Source organism: Akanthomyces muscarius, chromosome 6 (genome assembly GCF_028009165.1).
Source record: "Akanthomyces muscarius strain Ve6 chromosome 6, whole genome shotgun sequence".
NCBI classification, from domain to species: Eukaryota; Fungi; Ascomycota; class Sordariomycetes; order Hypocreales; family Cordycipitaceae; genus Akanthomyces; species Akanthomyces muscarius.
In genome coordinates this window covers 285606-300099 of record NC_079246.1, presented here as the reverse complement: position 1 = coordinate 300099, position 14494 = coordinate 285606, and the positions used below count along the sequence as shown (strand labels likewise).

Below are 14494 nucleotides of genomic sequence, written 5' to 3'. Positions count from 1 at the left end.
GTGGTGGAAGTCACCGAGACATTCCCGCGCCGTGGTTATTCCTGGTTTCAGTCTCTCCAATATCTCTGCTGCTACTGCGTACGCAACCTGGGGACTTGCATCCTCTGTTTTCAATGCCGTTTTAATAGATCCATCCACTGCAAGCGCCTCTGTGTCCAGCGAAGCGCGAGCGTTGATGACGTAGACTCAGTGGGCCCCAGCCTTGCCCGACCAAGACGCCGCTGGCGGCCAGATTTGTACGACGTTGACCTCGACAGCACATTGCAGCGGTCCTACTTGGTCATCCATAGGCACTTAGAAATCCAAAATATCGGAATGGTAAAGTGAATTAATTGGGCCAAGTACACTTTCGTCTGTACTATTTCCTTCTCAGAACAGAGCTGTGTTGCCTGTGAAATACTCTTCATTGCACTGCACGGGCGCAGCAGCTATGTCGCTGGCCTATTTCCAACCTTGCCACTTCCAGGCCATGGCAACGGTTTCGTCGCGTTGAAAACTGTCTTTTGTGATGAAATCGCCTGCGATAGTCCCTCTTCCTCTCCTATCGTCATCTGGCCCGCACTTGCCGTGATTTGGTTCAGGGGCGCGCTTCCCAGTTCGCAAACGTGTTAGCCATAGGTATTACCCATCAGACGGGGCTACTCAAACACTTCCGAACACTTACATGGCTTCCGAGACAGACGAACCGAATACTCGCGGCGCAAGGCGTACTAGCAGGAGACGCATTGCCGGCAAACAGGTGCATATAAGGCCGACTTCAATCTCTATCGTCGACCACCACACAATGTCCCATTGATCCCAGGTGGGGTTCGACGTTGACGCATAGCGTCGAACCGACGCGAGCCGTAGAAAAGAAACAATGGTAATACTTTCATCATGTTAGCCAAGCTGAACCGTGTCATTCGAGGGTCGTCTACTTGCATAGCACCAGTGAAAAACATAAGCGCCGCCCCCAGCTTCTTCTTCCAATGCAGGTTCAGCTTCTTCAGCTGGCTCAGAGGAAGAGCCAGCATCCATATATCAGATGCGACGCTAATAGCAGCGTGTGCCCAACCAGCTGCGTTGATGTTGATGCAGTGGCCCTCCACTAAAGGATTGTTGGCGTAGTTGTATCTCTCCCACTGGTACCGTATCGGAGTGCACTGGAAAACGATTCCAATGCAAAAGGCCACCGCGCCAGCGATGTGAACTGCTATCGTAGCCCAGAGCAGGATGACTATGGTGCGGCCGAAGAAGATGCTGAGATAGAACAGCGTCAACGCCAGTTTGATCAATGTTACAAGCAGAACATATAATAGCTGTACTGCGTAAAAATAGCGCCCGAATGCAGTAGCTTGAGAAGCTTGCAGGCCCCAGATGTCGACACCGAGACCGTGAGCAGTAAGGCCAAATATTGTCAGCGCGACCGTGGCCAGTCCGAGTGGGATCGCCGCAATCACTGTCCAGTCCGCCGCTCTCAGGCGCCGCTGCGTGAAGAATTGCAGAAAAACAACGCGAACACTGATGAAGCAGACAAGGGCGATTGTCATGGCGATGATCATCACGTTGAACCTGATGGTTCTGTTCCGGACAGGTGTCGCACAAAACCTTTCAGTAACATTTCGAGCGTCTGGGGGTCACATTTAGTACCAGCACAACCACGGGGAGGTTTCTCTGTTTCCCTCTTTCTCTCATTCTCATTTCGGCAATTTTTCTTACATATAGCTTGCGAAATATGGCAAGAGGTATAGGCGCATCCGTCAAGTGCTGCCTTGGGAGCTCCACAGATGCAATTACTGTCGGCTCCGACGCAGTAGCGTGCGACACAGGTTACCTGAAGGAATGGTTAGAGGCGGGCAAAAGGGACGATCGAGCAATGTGCAAGCAAGCTTACAGCGCATTCAGGCAGCTGTGCCAGGAGTTCTGCAGCCCGGCGGACTACGTCTCCTTGTGGCACGGCATCTAACCCAGCACCGTCCAGCATTCTGGTGAAGGTTGTGAAGAGCACATATCGCCACTATCATGCTAGAGTCAAGCGACGACTGCTAGTAGCTGGACTTTCAACGTGTTTTAAGCTAGCGGTAGGTAGCTAGGTATCCCTTTGGCTGCTTCAAAGGGGGTACGGCAATTCAAGTACGGGGTAACTAGTGGGGCACGGGCTAGTCAGTTACCGTGTACGTTATTACTGGGTACGAGAGGCGTGGCAACAAATTGTCGCTGATTCATAACTAGATGTCTCAGCCTTGCTCAGCTTGCTCAGCCCCTCAGTAAGGTCGCATTAAGCGTTCGCTTTGACTCGCAAATTATCCATGCGAGCGTGCTAGCCTCTAGCGCAGTGCGGCCGGGGGATTTGGCCAGCGCATGGAAGCTCGTTACGTTGCAACAGCACGACTGCGCCCATGTGCAACAGAAGCGAGCCGGGATACACCCTGTTTTGAGTGGATGTCCTGGGCGGTGATCACAGGAAATCATTGGTCAATAGTCAAGCCTTCTCCTACTCAATGCTTTGACCTACCCCACGGGGACGCCGGCCACGATACAATTACACGACAACACTCAAAGGTCACGCTTTTGGGACGATTCATCCCATCTCCTCGGCAGTACGATGAACAGCAATGAGAAAGCAAATTGAGTGCAGGTATTTGGTTTTTTTTTTTTCTTCTTCTTTTTTTTTTGTCTCCTTTCCTCATTGATCTAATGCGTCGTGTTTCTCTTGTTCAATATGCTGGCCCTCCGCCGCGTATTTCAAAAGTTTGGGCACATGAACAAGCAGCCCGCCATCATTGTTTTAACTAAGGAAACGGAGAGGCACTCAACACCTGATGCCCTTGAACAGGCCAGAAGGAATTCCGGATTAGACCAACACGAATGCGGCCGATGTTGTCCATGCTTGGAAAGAGCAAATGGAGCCTTGCCAAAACAGAAGTCCTAGCCTATTACCCTCACCGAAGAGCCCTACTAGCGAGGAGCCCTACTGAGCTGACACTATAACGTCTACGAGATGGCTCCCACTCTGCGACTGAATGACTGGGAGACCGGCCGGCAATATTATAGAAGCAGCCCTATCTGTATCTATGACGATTTCGTATGGCAGGTGTCCCTCTAGGAACATATTAGACGACAGCCAATTACCAGAAACGATCTGCCCGATGATCTTGTCCTATGATCGTGTCAAAAAGGAAATCTTATTATAACTTTGTCTTAATAAAGAAATATGCATATAAATCTTTTTCTCTAAACCTGAACATTTGCTGAAATAAAATTTATGCATTATCAAAGCTACAGGATCTGTAGCAGTAGCAATGGCGTTTGTAGTGGAAATCCTGCCAGGCGGTTCGCCTACAACGGTGGTCAATGATCCCCAGAAAATCCCGCTTCCGTGTCCGATTCCCGCTCCACGACTCCTCATCCTCACCAGCCCGCGGACCGCATAGGTGTTAAAAGTCGCCTGCATCTACAGTCACCGCTCCGTTCCCGAAATAGCGATTTGCTTCTCATAGCTATGGCCCGACAAGCGGGTGATGGGGCGGCCCGTAAGGCGTGTAGACCCTGTGCGACCGCCAAGGTGCGTTGTACCTGGTCGCGCAGCGAAGCGGCAGCACCGCGCACAAAGACGCCAATTTGCGATCGGTGCGACACCTTTGACCATGCCTGACTTGCTTTGAGGCCAATGCTTACAAGTCTCTCAGATGTCTGCGGTTAGAAAAATCCTGCACCGCTCAGGTGTCTTCAGCAAAAGCTGCGCCAGTACCCCGAACGTAAGTAGAGTGTTACAAACCCACCAAGTACAAGCATAAAGACTGATGATATACCTATAGGCGATTTGGTCAACTTGAGCAAAAAGTTGAAGATCTCTTCCAGAGTCTACAACAAAGCCAAGATACATCTCGCAAGCAGTTGCCTGCTGTCAACACTCCCGCACAATCTACAGCCAAATTTATGCAATCCCCAGTCAGCACGTTCAAAAAGACGGAAGTCAACGAAAGGGATGGCGTTCTGCCTGCACCTCACTTGCTCATATCTACCGAGGTACAGGCGCCAGATAATGCCCTCTGGCCGTCAGACGACCAGGCAAATGCATTGCTTACTATCTATACGAGCATCATTGGTGATTTATTCCCTTTTGTCGCATCCCCTGATCTGCCGGCGGCCGAGTTCCGGAGTACTCGCCCGTTTCTCTTCAAGGCCATGGTCATGGCCGCTTCGTACCACAATAGAGAACTGCAAAAGCGTCGAGCCAGAGACTTTACCATTTCCTTAACCAACTGCATGCTGCTGGAGGGTTACAAGTCGTTTGATGCCCTGCAGGGTCTCCTCGTGCATATTTCGTGGTAAGTAGAGCCCGCATTCCTAGACTGCCCAATGCTAAGAGCCAACAGGTACCAATGCCATGTGAAGCGCAACTCGCAATTGACAAACTTGCTGCAGCTTGCGATTGCTGCGCTGGCTGATCTGGAGTTGAACAAGCCCGTGCATGCTAATGACAGACGGAAACTCGTCTATGACGTTACTCGATCCAGTTATGGATTTACTAGCGAGACGCGCGAGCTTACAAACGACGAGAGACGCGCCTTGCTGGGCTGCTACTACCTGTCTTCAACGTGAGTGTCGAGCCCAGCATGGAATGCTTTTTCTAACCATAGCAGCGCATCCACAGTCTACCGCAAGATTGATGCATTGCGATTTAGTCAGCACATGGAGGACGCGCTCGAGCATCTACTAGCCTCTCAAGAGAGAGAATCGGATGTCCTTCTCTACTACCTCGTACGGCTGCAGCAGATTGTCCAAAATATTACCCAGGCTGTTCCATATGACGAACCGCATGCGCCACACACTTGTGGCGCGCCTTTGGTAATGCACATCAAGATGCTAGACAAGAGCCTGTCGGATTTCCAGAGCTCATTACCTGCGTCGTTGCGACATCATGGTATTCCAGCCTTTTTAAGTTTAAGCCAAAAAAGACATCATGCTAATTTTCCAGGGCATTTATTGATGCACTTATCAACAGCGCGTATCTTTCTATACGAAGTTAGTCTGTATGATGCGCCATGGCAAGGCACATTGCCTCATCAGCGCCTGGATGGCTTGTGGTCGTGCGTGGAAGCGATGCACTCTTTCTTCAAAATCTTCTGCGCCATGCCAAACGAATCATACATTACCATTCCGTACGCGCTATGGGGTCAACTGTCCCATGCCCTGCTCACATCGTCTCGAGTATGCCTCGTGAACATTGTTGGGTGGGACAAAAGCATGATGGACAGCGACAAAAAGTTCCTTCCAATTTTAGATACCGTGATGAACAAATTGGACGCGTCCCAGAAATACGCCAAAATGGCCTGGCTCGGAGAAGCAGACGATGCGATACTCGAGCGCATCATTTCCAAGTTTGGCTGGATGCGAAAATGGTTCGAGGAGCACGCCGGAGGGCAGAGCACGACAGGCCATGAAACGGCGCCTGCGGATGCAAATATTATAAAACATGGCATGCAAGAAATACAGGAAAGCATACTCATGGACAGTCGATTCTGGGAAGAAATTATGGCCGAGTACCAAATTTTGCCGGAGACTTTTATGGCCAATTCAATCCCAGAGCCTGTACTCTACTAAACACCAGCCAGAGGCTTTACAAAGTAATATTGGCTCTAGACCAAAGCAGACAATGATTCGTGTTGTTCAAAAGTCGGTATTCAAAATCGGAAGCTTCATAGGAATTGAATTAATCAATTACCTTTTTCTTTTTCACTCGCATTTCAGTAACGCGGCCGATGTCGTCCTCTGGCTACTGCATGCTGGCTTCCGCCCCACACAAGCTCTCGCGACTCCAGAGCTCACACCTCAACTTCAACCTGCCAACTCTACAGCATCTGCAGCCTCCAGCGCCATAATGTCGCGCCGACCAACGAAAGGCGACTATATCGAGACCGTAAGAGCCATGCGACCACACCTCGACCCTTTTCCTCCTCGCTACAACGTGCTGACTCCTCCTAGGACACCGGCAACAAGGTTGCCCGCAAAGCCGTCCTCGTCGGCACGCAAAACATTGTCCTCGGCGGCAAGACCGTCATCCAGCCCGACGTCATGATCCGCGGCGACCTCGTCCGAACCGCACCTTCCTCCTCCTCTTCCACCTCGACAGCCGGCAGCGGCGCCACCGCCCCCAACACAGCCGTCGCCATCGGCCGCTACTGCTTCCTGAGCCGGGGTGTGGTGCTGCGCCCGCCAGGCCGCATGTACAAGGGCTCGTACACGCACATGCCGCTGCGGCTGGGCGACCACGTCTTCGTCGGCGCGGGCAGTGTCGTGCAGGCAGCGAGCGTGGGCAGCCACGTGTCCATCGGCCGCGGGTGCACCGTCGGCGAGTTTGCCATTGTCAAGGACTACGTCAAGGTGCTGGACGGCGCGGTGATTCCGCCATTTGCGGTGATTCCGAGCTTCTCGATTGTCGCGGGGCAGCCGGCGCGCGTGGTGGGCGAGATTCCGGAGGGGGGCCATGATGAGTTTGAGTTGCGCGACCTGTACAAGACGGTGGGCAACAATCCGCAGCCATCGACGTAAGGGGCGAGACGGTACAGGTAGACCGAGGAGAGGTTTGCAGGCGACATACTGCGCACACTACATGATATGATACCACATAGCGATGATTTAATCAACAATGAAAGGAGCGACACCCTTTCGAACAACAGCAAGCAAGCTTATTCAAGGTCATATTCGTGATTACTATCTGGGATAAGAGATATACGCGGCCGTCATTTGCATCGTCGAGGACTTAGCGCTCACGCCTGCGCAGTCAAGCGAGCCCCCCTTCCGCAGCGCGACGTCAATCGATCCATCGTCTTACTTGGGTCCCGGAGCGCACAGAGTAAGAGTCGTGTCGCTCTCGCGCGTGCAGGTCTTGACCTGGCTGCCGGCGGGCGGGCGGCCGTCGGCCCAGACAATGGACTGGCACTGGCTGTTGGACGACACGACCTGGACGCGGTTGCGCGCAAAGGGGTCGCCAAAGACGTCGGAGAGGTCGTACCAGAGCTGGCCCGGGTCGAGCGTGTAGGCAAAGTTGGTCTGGGCCTTGCCGGTGTAGAGGCCGTCGCGCTCGCGCGTGATCTTGAGAGCGCGGCCGCCCGTCTTGGGGTCACGCGTGTACTGCTCCGAGTACTGGCCGCCGCGGGCTGCGAGCGTGTGCGGGGCTGAGATGTCGCCGCCGACGGACCACAGCGTCACTTCAAAGTTGCAGTTGTTGACGACCTTGGCCTTGCCTGGGGCGGCGGTGGCGAGGCCGGCGAGGGCGAGGATGCTGAGCTGCTTGAGCATGGTGATGAGTATTGGGAATGTATGTGAATTGTATGTGAGTTGGGTCTGAGGTTGAGGAGATGGATTCGTGAGAGCTGAGGGCGATATCCCGTTCTCTTTATACTTGCATTTCGCCTATTGAAGAGCTCTCGGCCCCCAAGCCCAGCTCGTATCTTGCGCATTCGCCCTACACACCGCAACAAAGGCTAAGCTGCAGACTTTTTGTTTCCCGTTTGGCTCCGGTGCCGAATGACACCACTTGCGGGTGGCGAGGCAAGTTAGCCGACACCTGTGTGACACTGCGTCAACGTGCATCTCAGGAAGCCAATCGGAGGTGCAACTACCAGAACGGACATCAATGTACGAGCTTTCAGCTGTCGCAGGGCTGAGCGGACGTGCTCCGCCCAGAGAAAGAAAAGACCTTAATGGCATGTGTATATGCGTATTGTAGCGTCTCATTGAATCCGGCTGGGCAATGCGTGCAGGGCTTGGCAGGCTGAGCTCGGCAGACGTCAGAATACGAGCTTTGATGCATCGCATGGCGGGGGTTGCGATACTCGCAGAGCAGACTCTAACCTGGCCAGCATCACTACCACAGCCTTAAAATTCTCCAAGGAATGCAAATTGACCGGCCAGCTAAAATTATAACCCGAAAGCGTACGAGTTGCGTGTGAGACCTAATACGATGCGGTCAGCTGCTCGGTCGTGTCACTCCGATGACGGCGGCCAGGACGGGAAGAAGTCGTTGAATAGGCTCTGAATACGGTACTTTTGCAGACTTGTCGCTTTCTGCAGCGTAGCACAGCCCATCTCTCACCGCCAATAGTGTTTGCTATGGGATGTAGTTGCTGCAGGCTGCCCAGCCGCGTGGTGCAGACCTGGGGGATGCCCATAAGAGGCCTGTCACCGACCCGTACCCTGACGACGAGAATGGGACGAATTTGCAGTGCTGGATCAAGGCTGGTAGCGCAGAAAAGTTGCCTGTTGCTATGCAATAAGGGCAATAATAAAAGAAGCTGAACATGAGAGCAAAGAATAAGAGGCTCCTCGCTCGATTTGCCCCGCCAGCTGAGATGGTAGCTCTGGTGGCGGGGTAAAAGTAGCTTAATGGAACGGTGGCTTGCATTAACAGGCTCTAGCATTTTCTGGCTAAATATAGATGCAATTTGCAGAATTCGCATGGCAATTTGTACGCGAAATTGTGGCTTCGGACTTTGTTGATTGAAGTAACATTACTCATGGTGTGCATTCTCGGGGCTGTAGACCAGGCTCTGTCGCCCGCTGTGTATTGGGCCCGACCATAGACATACTTCTCTAGCTATGATGTGTGCAGGCCAGACGAGCTCGCTGATGATTTCCTCGTGCCATTCCAGGGAATTCGTGATCGAAAGAGCAAGCATGCGTACTACTCTCACTACGATCGTGAGCACTTCTCGCGCGTGACTGGCTCCATCGTGGTAAGAAAATCACGTACTTTGTGGCCAAAGCGAAAAACACTTCTTTTATAGTAAACAATTAATGTGTTCTAGAACTTCATGGTATTTATACAAGTGTCAATGGCATGCGCTATTGTTGCTTGTCTCCTCTTCCATGCGTGACGGAGAATGCATGGCAAAACGAAAGCCTGTCATGAGACGAGTACATGTTGTCAAACTACTGGCAATGCGGATCGAAGCTCGCCGCAAAGCGTACTCTGTCGCGATGCCTTTGGATATAATGTGAATTATTTCTTCCACTGGTACATACGACCACAGGCAGTAGAGAATACCGCGTCCTGTTTCGTTCTTGATTGTGGTTTTTTTGGCAGGCTGCAAGTATGGTCTTCGAGTCAGAAATTGGCGAGCTTGACTTCTTTTTCTTGAGGTGCTACGACCGAGGGCTCTCCATTAGTCCTATCTAAGGATAGTGCTTGGGAAACACAGACTTATGGAGGCAGTCATACATCTTCCGTGAATCCGACCCAACGACCCGTTTCCGCATAGATATAGCCAGCCCGATATCAACCTGGAATATGTACTCGGCTGTGGCCAGAAATGTTTAGAGGCTCAGTAAACTTATTTACTCTGCAAAAGAAATCAACTCTGGTTTCAGCACGCTGTTTGGTTGCTCGCCCGCCGTTTTGATCCGTCTTCCAATTTGAACCATTTCAAAGCAAAAAACCTTGACAACCAACTCTGGTATAGTTCTTACAACAGAATCGGTCGAAGATGATATCGATTCGGGCTGCATAAATACCCCGCGTTACATGGATCTAGAACTCAAGAACAGTTCTCCCGCGTCATCGCTGTCAACGGAGGTTTCATCATTGCTGTCATCAGCGGCCTCATCATCGGAAACCTCAGTCAGACTGGAAATGGGTACCAGTTTCGAGGCTCCAGCGGATAGGCTCTCCATGAGTAGGTCCAGCGCTCGTGCCATCTCAACATTCTTGTGGTCCTGGCCACCACGCATCCACGGGACGAAAACTCTGCGGAAGTCATCCGATATAGCTGGGTCGTCCAATTCATAGAAATGAGTGAAACGACCTTTCTTGAGCATATCAGCGTCTGCGCTCAAGGCAGCGACAACACTGAACAAGCCTTCTTGCCCTAGCATCTTCTCCTTCACTTGGTCCCAGTCCGTTGCTTCGAGTAGAATGTACGCCCAATTCGTAAAAATTATCAGCGCAGTGCAGCCCTTCATCCATCTACCTGTGGAGAAGTGAAGCTGCCGGGCTATCGCATGAGTATCAAGTTGGCTGAAACCAGTTCGTAGCCCCACACCACTGGTGATTGATTCTTTGCAACTCCACATCACCAACGGTATTCTTGTTGCCATAAATGTGTCCCGTACAACTAGATCATTCAATATGATTTGTTGATCCTCGCAAAGGACTCTGTCCGAGATCGCCTGGTGAAGAAACCTCGCTGTAGGTGAAATAATGTGGCGCACTGCTGTCTTTTGACAGAGCGAGCATTCCCAGGTGCAAGTAGTGGCGTCAAGGTCAGCGCCGAGCGCTAGCAGTTGACGGTAAATTTCATAACACTTTAACTCGAAGCAATCAGTTAATGCCATGGTGGCCAGCTGACCTTTGCAGGGATCCTTCGCGATCCATTCTAGCAACCAATTGGTGAAGGCATTTTTCGCGTTACACTTGACGAAGGAACTTCTCCCGTGACAGATTGCCGAGTAAAAAAATGAGTGCAGCCTCTCTGCTCCTCCCCACTCACAACAGACAATGTGGTTGTATACTTTTGCGCACGCTGATAGTGCACCAGCTATATCAGATGCGGTGTCAGGTGTGAAAAGCTTACTGAAAATTCTAATTTCATTTGTCGGTATGCCGAGGCGTGGGGTAAGCAGCGACAGCGCACATAACGCTTTTGCGATATTCATCTGGTTGTCCATTGCGTAGGATTTATCGAAGGAGCGAATCTTGAATCCGGCGTCTGACTCGGATACGAAATCAAATGCTGTGCGATGAATGAACTGAACTTTTCGAAAACATGTAGTTGCGTCCAGGCCGAATGACTTTGTCAGCTCCTTTTGCATACGGCTATTTTCGTATAAAGGTAGAAACTCAATGAGTCCAACGCATTTCGATGCAATTGCATTCGCGATTCTGGTACACGCTGCTTCGATTTCGGCCGCCGACACACTTGTTGCGTCGTTGAAGACCTTTTTTTGTAGTTCGTCATTAGCAGCAAAAGCAATATGAATTACCCGCAATGGCTCGTATGGTACGGACAGCGGAGGCAGCGCCGTAAAAATGAAGCCTGGTGAAAGGCCAGAGAAGAACGTAGGTGACTCAATGCGTTGGCCTTCTAACCCTAGCATTAGATTGAAGTACCGTGCAGATTCTGCACAATGAATACGAGTTCTTCCCTTTATTCCATTTTCTCTATCCCACATTTCTTGATAAATTTCTGAAACCTCGGAAGGGAGTTCATCAATCCGACGCTGGAGATCAGAAAAGCTGTCGTCTCGACCAAGGCTGTTGTTCAGATTTCGAACCACTAATCGCAACCACAGAAAGACTCCTTCTGCTTTCCTCATCAATGTTTCAATGATGCAGATTTGGTCAGAGACAGAAAATTCGCTTCTCTTCCAGAATGATGCCAGGTATTGCGTGGCGAAGTCATGCATGTCTCGACCGGTGAACTCATGAAACTTCATCTGGGCAAAACCTTGAAGTAACTTGAGCATTCCCGGCTCAGATCTGCCGGAAAGACACATCTTTACCTGTGGAAACTCTTGGAAGAACGCGAGGAGCTCGTCTATCTTGTGGAAGCTGTCGTCTTCATGTATTTCATCCAGCCCATCCAGAAATAAACATACCGAAAATGACTGTGAATTTAAAGCTGTTGTCCAGGCCGATTTTAGATCTTCAATGGTCCAATCTGACGTTTGATATTTGTTGCTCATATCTCCCCTGCCGCCTTCGATTTTGGCCGAAAGAAGGATAATGACCAGATAGGGTTCCGCAAGTAGTAATTGGTACAGTGAGGAACACCAAAACCCAAGGAGGCCTCGTTGCATTCGCGAGCCAGCTTTCCAGAAGAAGTGGGAAATAATTTTGGTATCGGATCTCCATTGCTCCAGATACTCGCTGGTTCTTGGATCTTGGACTAGAAAAGCCATAAATGTTGACTTTCCACAACCTGGCTTGCCAGTAATCCAGTAGCCATCGCATTCTTGCTCGAAAAAGTCTCTGATGCCTCTAAAGCTTCCTGGTCTGTACACCCATTGACATGTGTCGTGGTGCGCAGATTTGAGACCATCTTTCAGGCGATTCCTTCTGTCATTCATATCCTCAAATCTGAGACTTTGTAGCAATTGTTTCGTCTGAGCTTCAGCAGCAATATTATGGCTGGCTGTCGCTGCCAAAGCACGCATATTTTGCGTTGAGGTGGCGAGGCCACTCGTGATGCAGCTCCGCATTTCGTCTGTGGCAGTTTCTACTTCCGTAGAAACATGGTGCTTCAATGTCTCTTTTAGTCGATTCGACTGCTCAGTATTATGAATAATAGCGGCATCAATAAGAGCGGCCATGTTTTCAGTACCCAAGGCGCACTGGCGCACAAAAGCTTGCATGCGCTCTGTGAGAGTCTCGACAGAACGGTCCTGCAGGAACTCAGCTGCAAGACTTCTTTCGCTAAAAACCAATTATAAGTCAAACCACACTGCATAAATATCAGAATAAACTTACTTACCATAGATGTCCTAGCATGTAAATTTGCAGCGCTTGCTGTTGCTCATTCATCTCCCTTCTTAACGTGTCAATCCTGCTCTTTCGCGGTAGTCTTCTCAGCACCGCATGTAGGGATCCTTGAGCCCCGGAACCTCCCGTCATGCGTTTTATTTCGCTTTCTAGACTTCTGGCTGTATTGCTGCATTGATGAGCTATTCTCGCCAATGCCTTGGAGATATTTCCGGTTTCACGCTGGGCCAGCGCGCGGTGGCGGTTGCTGATTTCCGTGCAGTGTTCAGCCATTTGCCTTGAAAAGTCTTCTAGGCGCGGTTGCGGTGACGTTTTCTCACAGAGACTGTCGTACAAATTGAAAAACTCATGCGAAAAGCTAAGGACCTGCATAACGCCGCAGGCCAAGCCGAACGATTCTTTTGACATGGCGAGGTAGATGTCCCTTTCTTCAAGATCTGCCAACGAGCGAAATTAATTACGATAAGTTTTCACTCGCTCGCTTCCAGTAACGATGAGCTCTCACTGATTTGGGCGAAAAGTCGGTGTGCAGAGCTCGCTGCCTCTGCAATATTATCAGTTGCATAGCCTGAGGCGAAGCAGTGGAGTGAGCCCAAGGCAGACACCAGCCCGCATGCTGGCAGCCTCACTTCTGCGGCAAGGCTCGGACGAGTACCCTAGCAGTATACAAGCACACTGTAGTTGACTACAGGTCACTGAATTCATACTAGCAATCCAAATCACTGTTAGCCTCATGAGACGGCCGGGTGGCGAAGCTGGGTGGTCGTGTAGTTTTATCGGCTCGGTCACCAGGAACACTTTTGGGCCTGTCATCCAAGAACTAAGCGGTACGAGTGCCTCGACTCTAGTCTCACGCACACTATTCTTGCATCTATTCGGCGGCACACGCCAATCGCCCTACATGACCGCCAGACAGGTCGAATCAGAAAAGAGCGCCAGGGCAGCGCGCAAGCAGGTAATAAACCCGTTTGCATCGTTGGGGTAATGCCAGTCGTTCTGCTTGCCAGTTGCGTCTATAATGCGGGATCAGAATTGAAAGTACTAGGTCAGGCGGGTAAGCATTTTGTTCTGACCGAGGCGGGGTGTATCATCTCTTGTTGGCATACAACTGTTTTCGTGGGTAGGCCCCTGCGACCGGTCTGCTGCGGTGACTTGTCCTCGGCCAGGCTCTCAACCTCGTTCTGTGACATGGTCGCTTATGCTCACAATCTCATCCACGTCGAATTGCAATGGCGAATGCACTGGCAGACGGACTAGGCTCGCCAGATCGCAGTCTGCCAGCATAAAGGGAGCTATGTGCCGGTGGCCCTGTACTACTAACGCTAGAGTCAATGACAGTTTGGCCGTTAACTAGAAGGTAGATACTGGCGGCTGCTGAAAAAGGCATATTAGATTAGATGCGCTGCCTGTCGAAAAATAGTACCGAAAAAGACAAGCGCCGTAGGAAAGGCGGGTATATGTGATGAAATGCGCATAACAAAAGGATAAAGTGCGATGAGGGACACTCAGCGCAGCGCTTCAGCGGCAAAACAAGTATATTTTAGTTTTGATCACAAGCTAGCACATACGACCACAGGTAGTAGAGAATACCGCGTCCCGTTTGCTCCGCAGCTGTCAAGCTACTGACCGGCAGATTAGTAGTTGGGTCGGTGACGACCAGCGAACACCGGCTGTTGTATGTTTTTTGCCGTTTTTTCCTATTTTTGTAGAAGGAAACTTTTGAGACATGTAGATGAAGAGCTCGAGCTTTTTGGATTGTGTCTTTCTGAGGCCGGGCTTTAATGGTGTGCTGCACACAGCAACAGGACCCATGCGACCGGCTCAGGCGGCCTAGGTGGCCGCTGTCACGCGTATAAGTGTTAATTTGCAAGGCCTTAGTATCGGCGCCTTCCAGTCCTTTTGGCGTAACAAATGATGTGTAGTCAATATTCTGCCAAAAAAAAAAAAAGAAGTTGGTTTTTGGGTTGTTGGATCCCATCTAGTTATAGGGTAGCGGTGGAATTGGTCTTCTGAAAAGCCCGTGCCGTTGCA

The 14494-nt window shown here is 50.8% G+C and overlaps 7 protein-coding genes across 8 annotated transcripts; 2 read left to right on the top strand and 5 right to left on the bottom strand.

Moving 5' to 3' along the window:
• Positions 1–428: 428 nt before the first annotated feature.
• LMH87_000111 (uncharacterized protein) lies at positions 429–1963 on the bottom strand (the record flags this gene model as incomplete). Its single annotated transcript, XM_056197965.1, has 5 exons — positions 429–588; positions 665–868; positions 922–1609; positions 1699–1813; positions 1874–1963. The coding sequence occupies 5 exons, from the start codon at positions 1961–1963 to the stop codon at positions 429–431; spliced, it is 1257 nt and encodes a 418-aa protein (XP_056054960.1).
• A 1518-nt stretch (positions 1964–3481) lies between these two features.
• Positions 3482–5586, top strand: LMH87_000110 (uncharacterized protein; the record flags this gene model as incomplete). The annotated part of the gene is made up of 6 exons (XM_056197964.1): positions 3482–3609; positions 3669–3737; positions 3798–4310; positions 4359–4580; positions 4626–4906; positions 4961–5586. The coding sequence occupies 6 exons, from the start codon at positions 3482–3484 to the stop codon at positions 5584–5586; spliced, it is 1839 nt and encodes a 612-aa protein (XP_056054959.1).
• A 471-nt stretch (positions 5587–6057) lies between these two features.
• On the top strand, positions 6058–6534 carry LMH87_000109 (uncharacterized protein; the record flags this gene model as incomplete). The annotated part of the gene is made up of 1 exon (XM_056197963.1): positions 6058–6534. One exon carries the CDS (start codon positions 6058–6060, stop codon positions 6532–6534), a length of 477 nt encoding a protein of 158 aa, XP_056054958.1.
• A 279-nt stretch (positions 6535–6813) lies between these two features.
• Positions 6814–7284, bottom strand: LMH87_000108 (uncharacterized protein; the record flags this gene model as incomplete). Its single annotated transcript, XM_056197962.1, has 1 exon — positions 6814–7284. One exon carries the CDS (start codon positions 7282–7284, stop codon positions 6814–6816), a length of 471 nt encoding a protein of 156 aa, XP_056054957.1.
• A 166-nt stretch (positions 7285–7450) lies between these two features.
• On the bottom strand, positions 7451–8073 carry LMH87_000107 (uncharacterized protein; the record flags this gene model as incomplete). Of its 2 annotated transcripts, none has more annotated exons than XM_056197961.1 (5): positions 7451–7552; positions 7618–7759; positions 7840–7862; positions 7925–7940; positions 8033–8073. In XM_056197961.1, 5 exons carry the CDS (start codon positions 8071–8073, stop codon positions 7451–7453), a joined length of 324 nt encoding a protein of 107 aa, XP_056054956.1. The 2 variants fall into 2 exon arrangements, with proteins under 2 accessions (XP_056054956.1, XP_056054955.1); XM_056197960.1 differs by having other exon boundaries at positions 7542–7552; positions 7608–7759.
• A 1431-nt stretch (positions 8074–9504) lies between these two features.
• LMH87_000106 (uncharacterized protein) lies at positions 9505–12505 on the bottom strand (the record flags this gene model as incomplete). The annotated part of the gene is made up of 4 exons (XM_056197958.1): positions 9505–9977; positions 10557–11066; positions 11118–12397; positions 12456–12505. The coding sequence occupies 4 exons, from the start codon at positions 12503–12505 to the stop codon at positions 9505–9507; spliced, it is 2313 nt and encodes a 770-aa protein (XP_056054954.1).
• A 140-nt stretch (positions 12506–12645) lies between these two features.
• On the bottom strand, positions 12646–13567 carry LMH87_000105 (uncharacterized protein; the record flags this gene model as incomplete). The annotated part of the gene is made up of 6 exons (XM_056197957.1): positions 12646–12710; positions 12784–12900; positions 12969–13007; positions 13171–13283; positions 13365–13476; positions 13537–13567. The coding sequence occupies 6 exons, from the start codon at positions 13565–13567 to the stop codon at positions 12646–12648; spliced, it is 477 nt and encodes a 158-aa protein (XP_056054953.1).
• Positions 13568–14494: the final 927 nt, after the last annotated feature.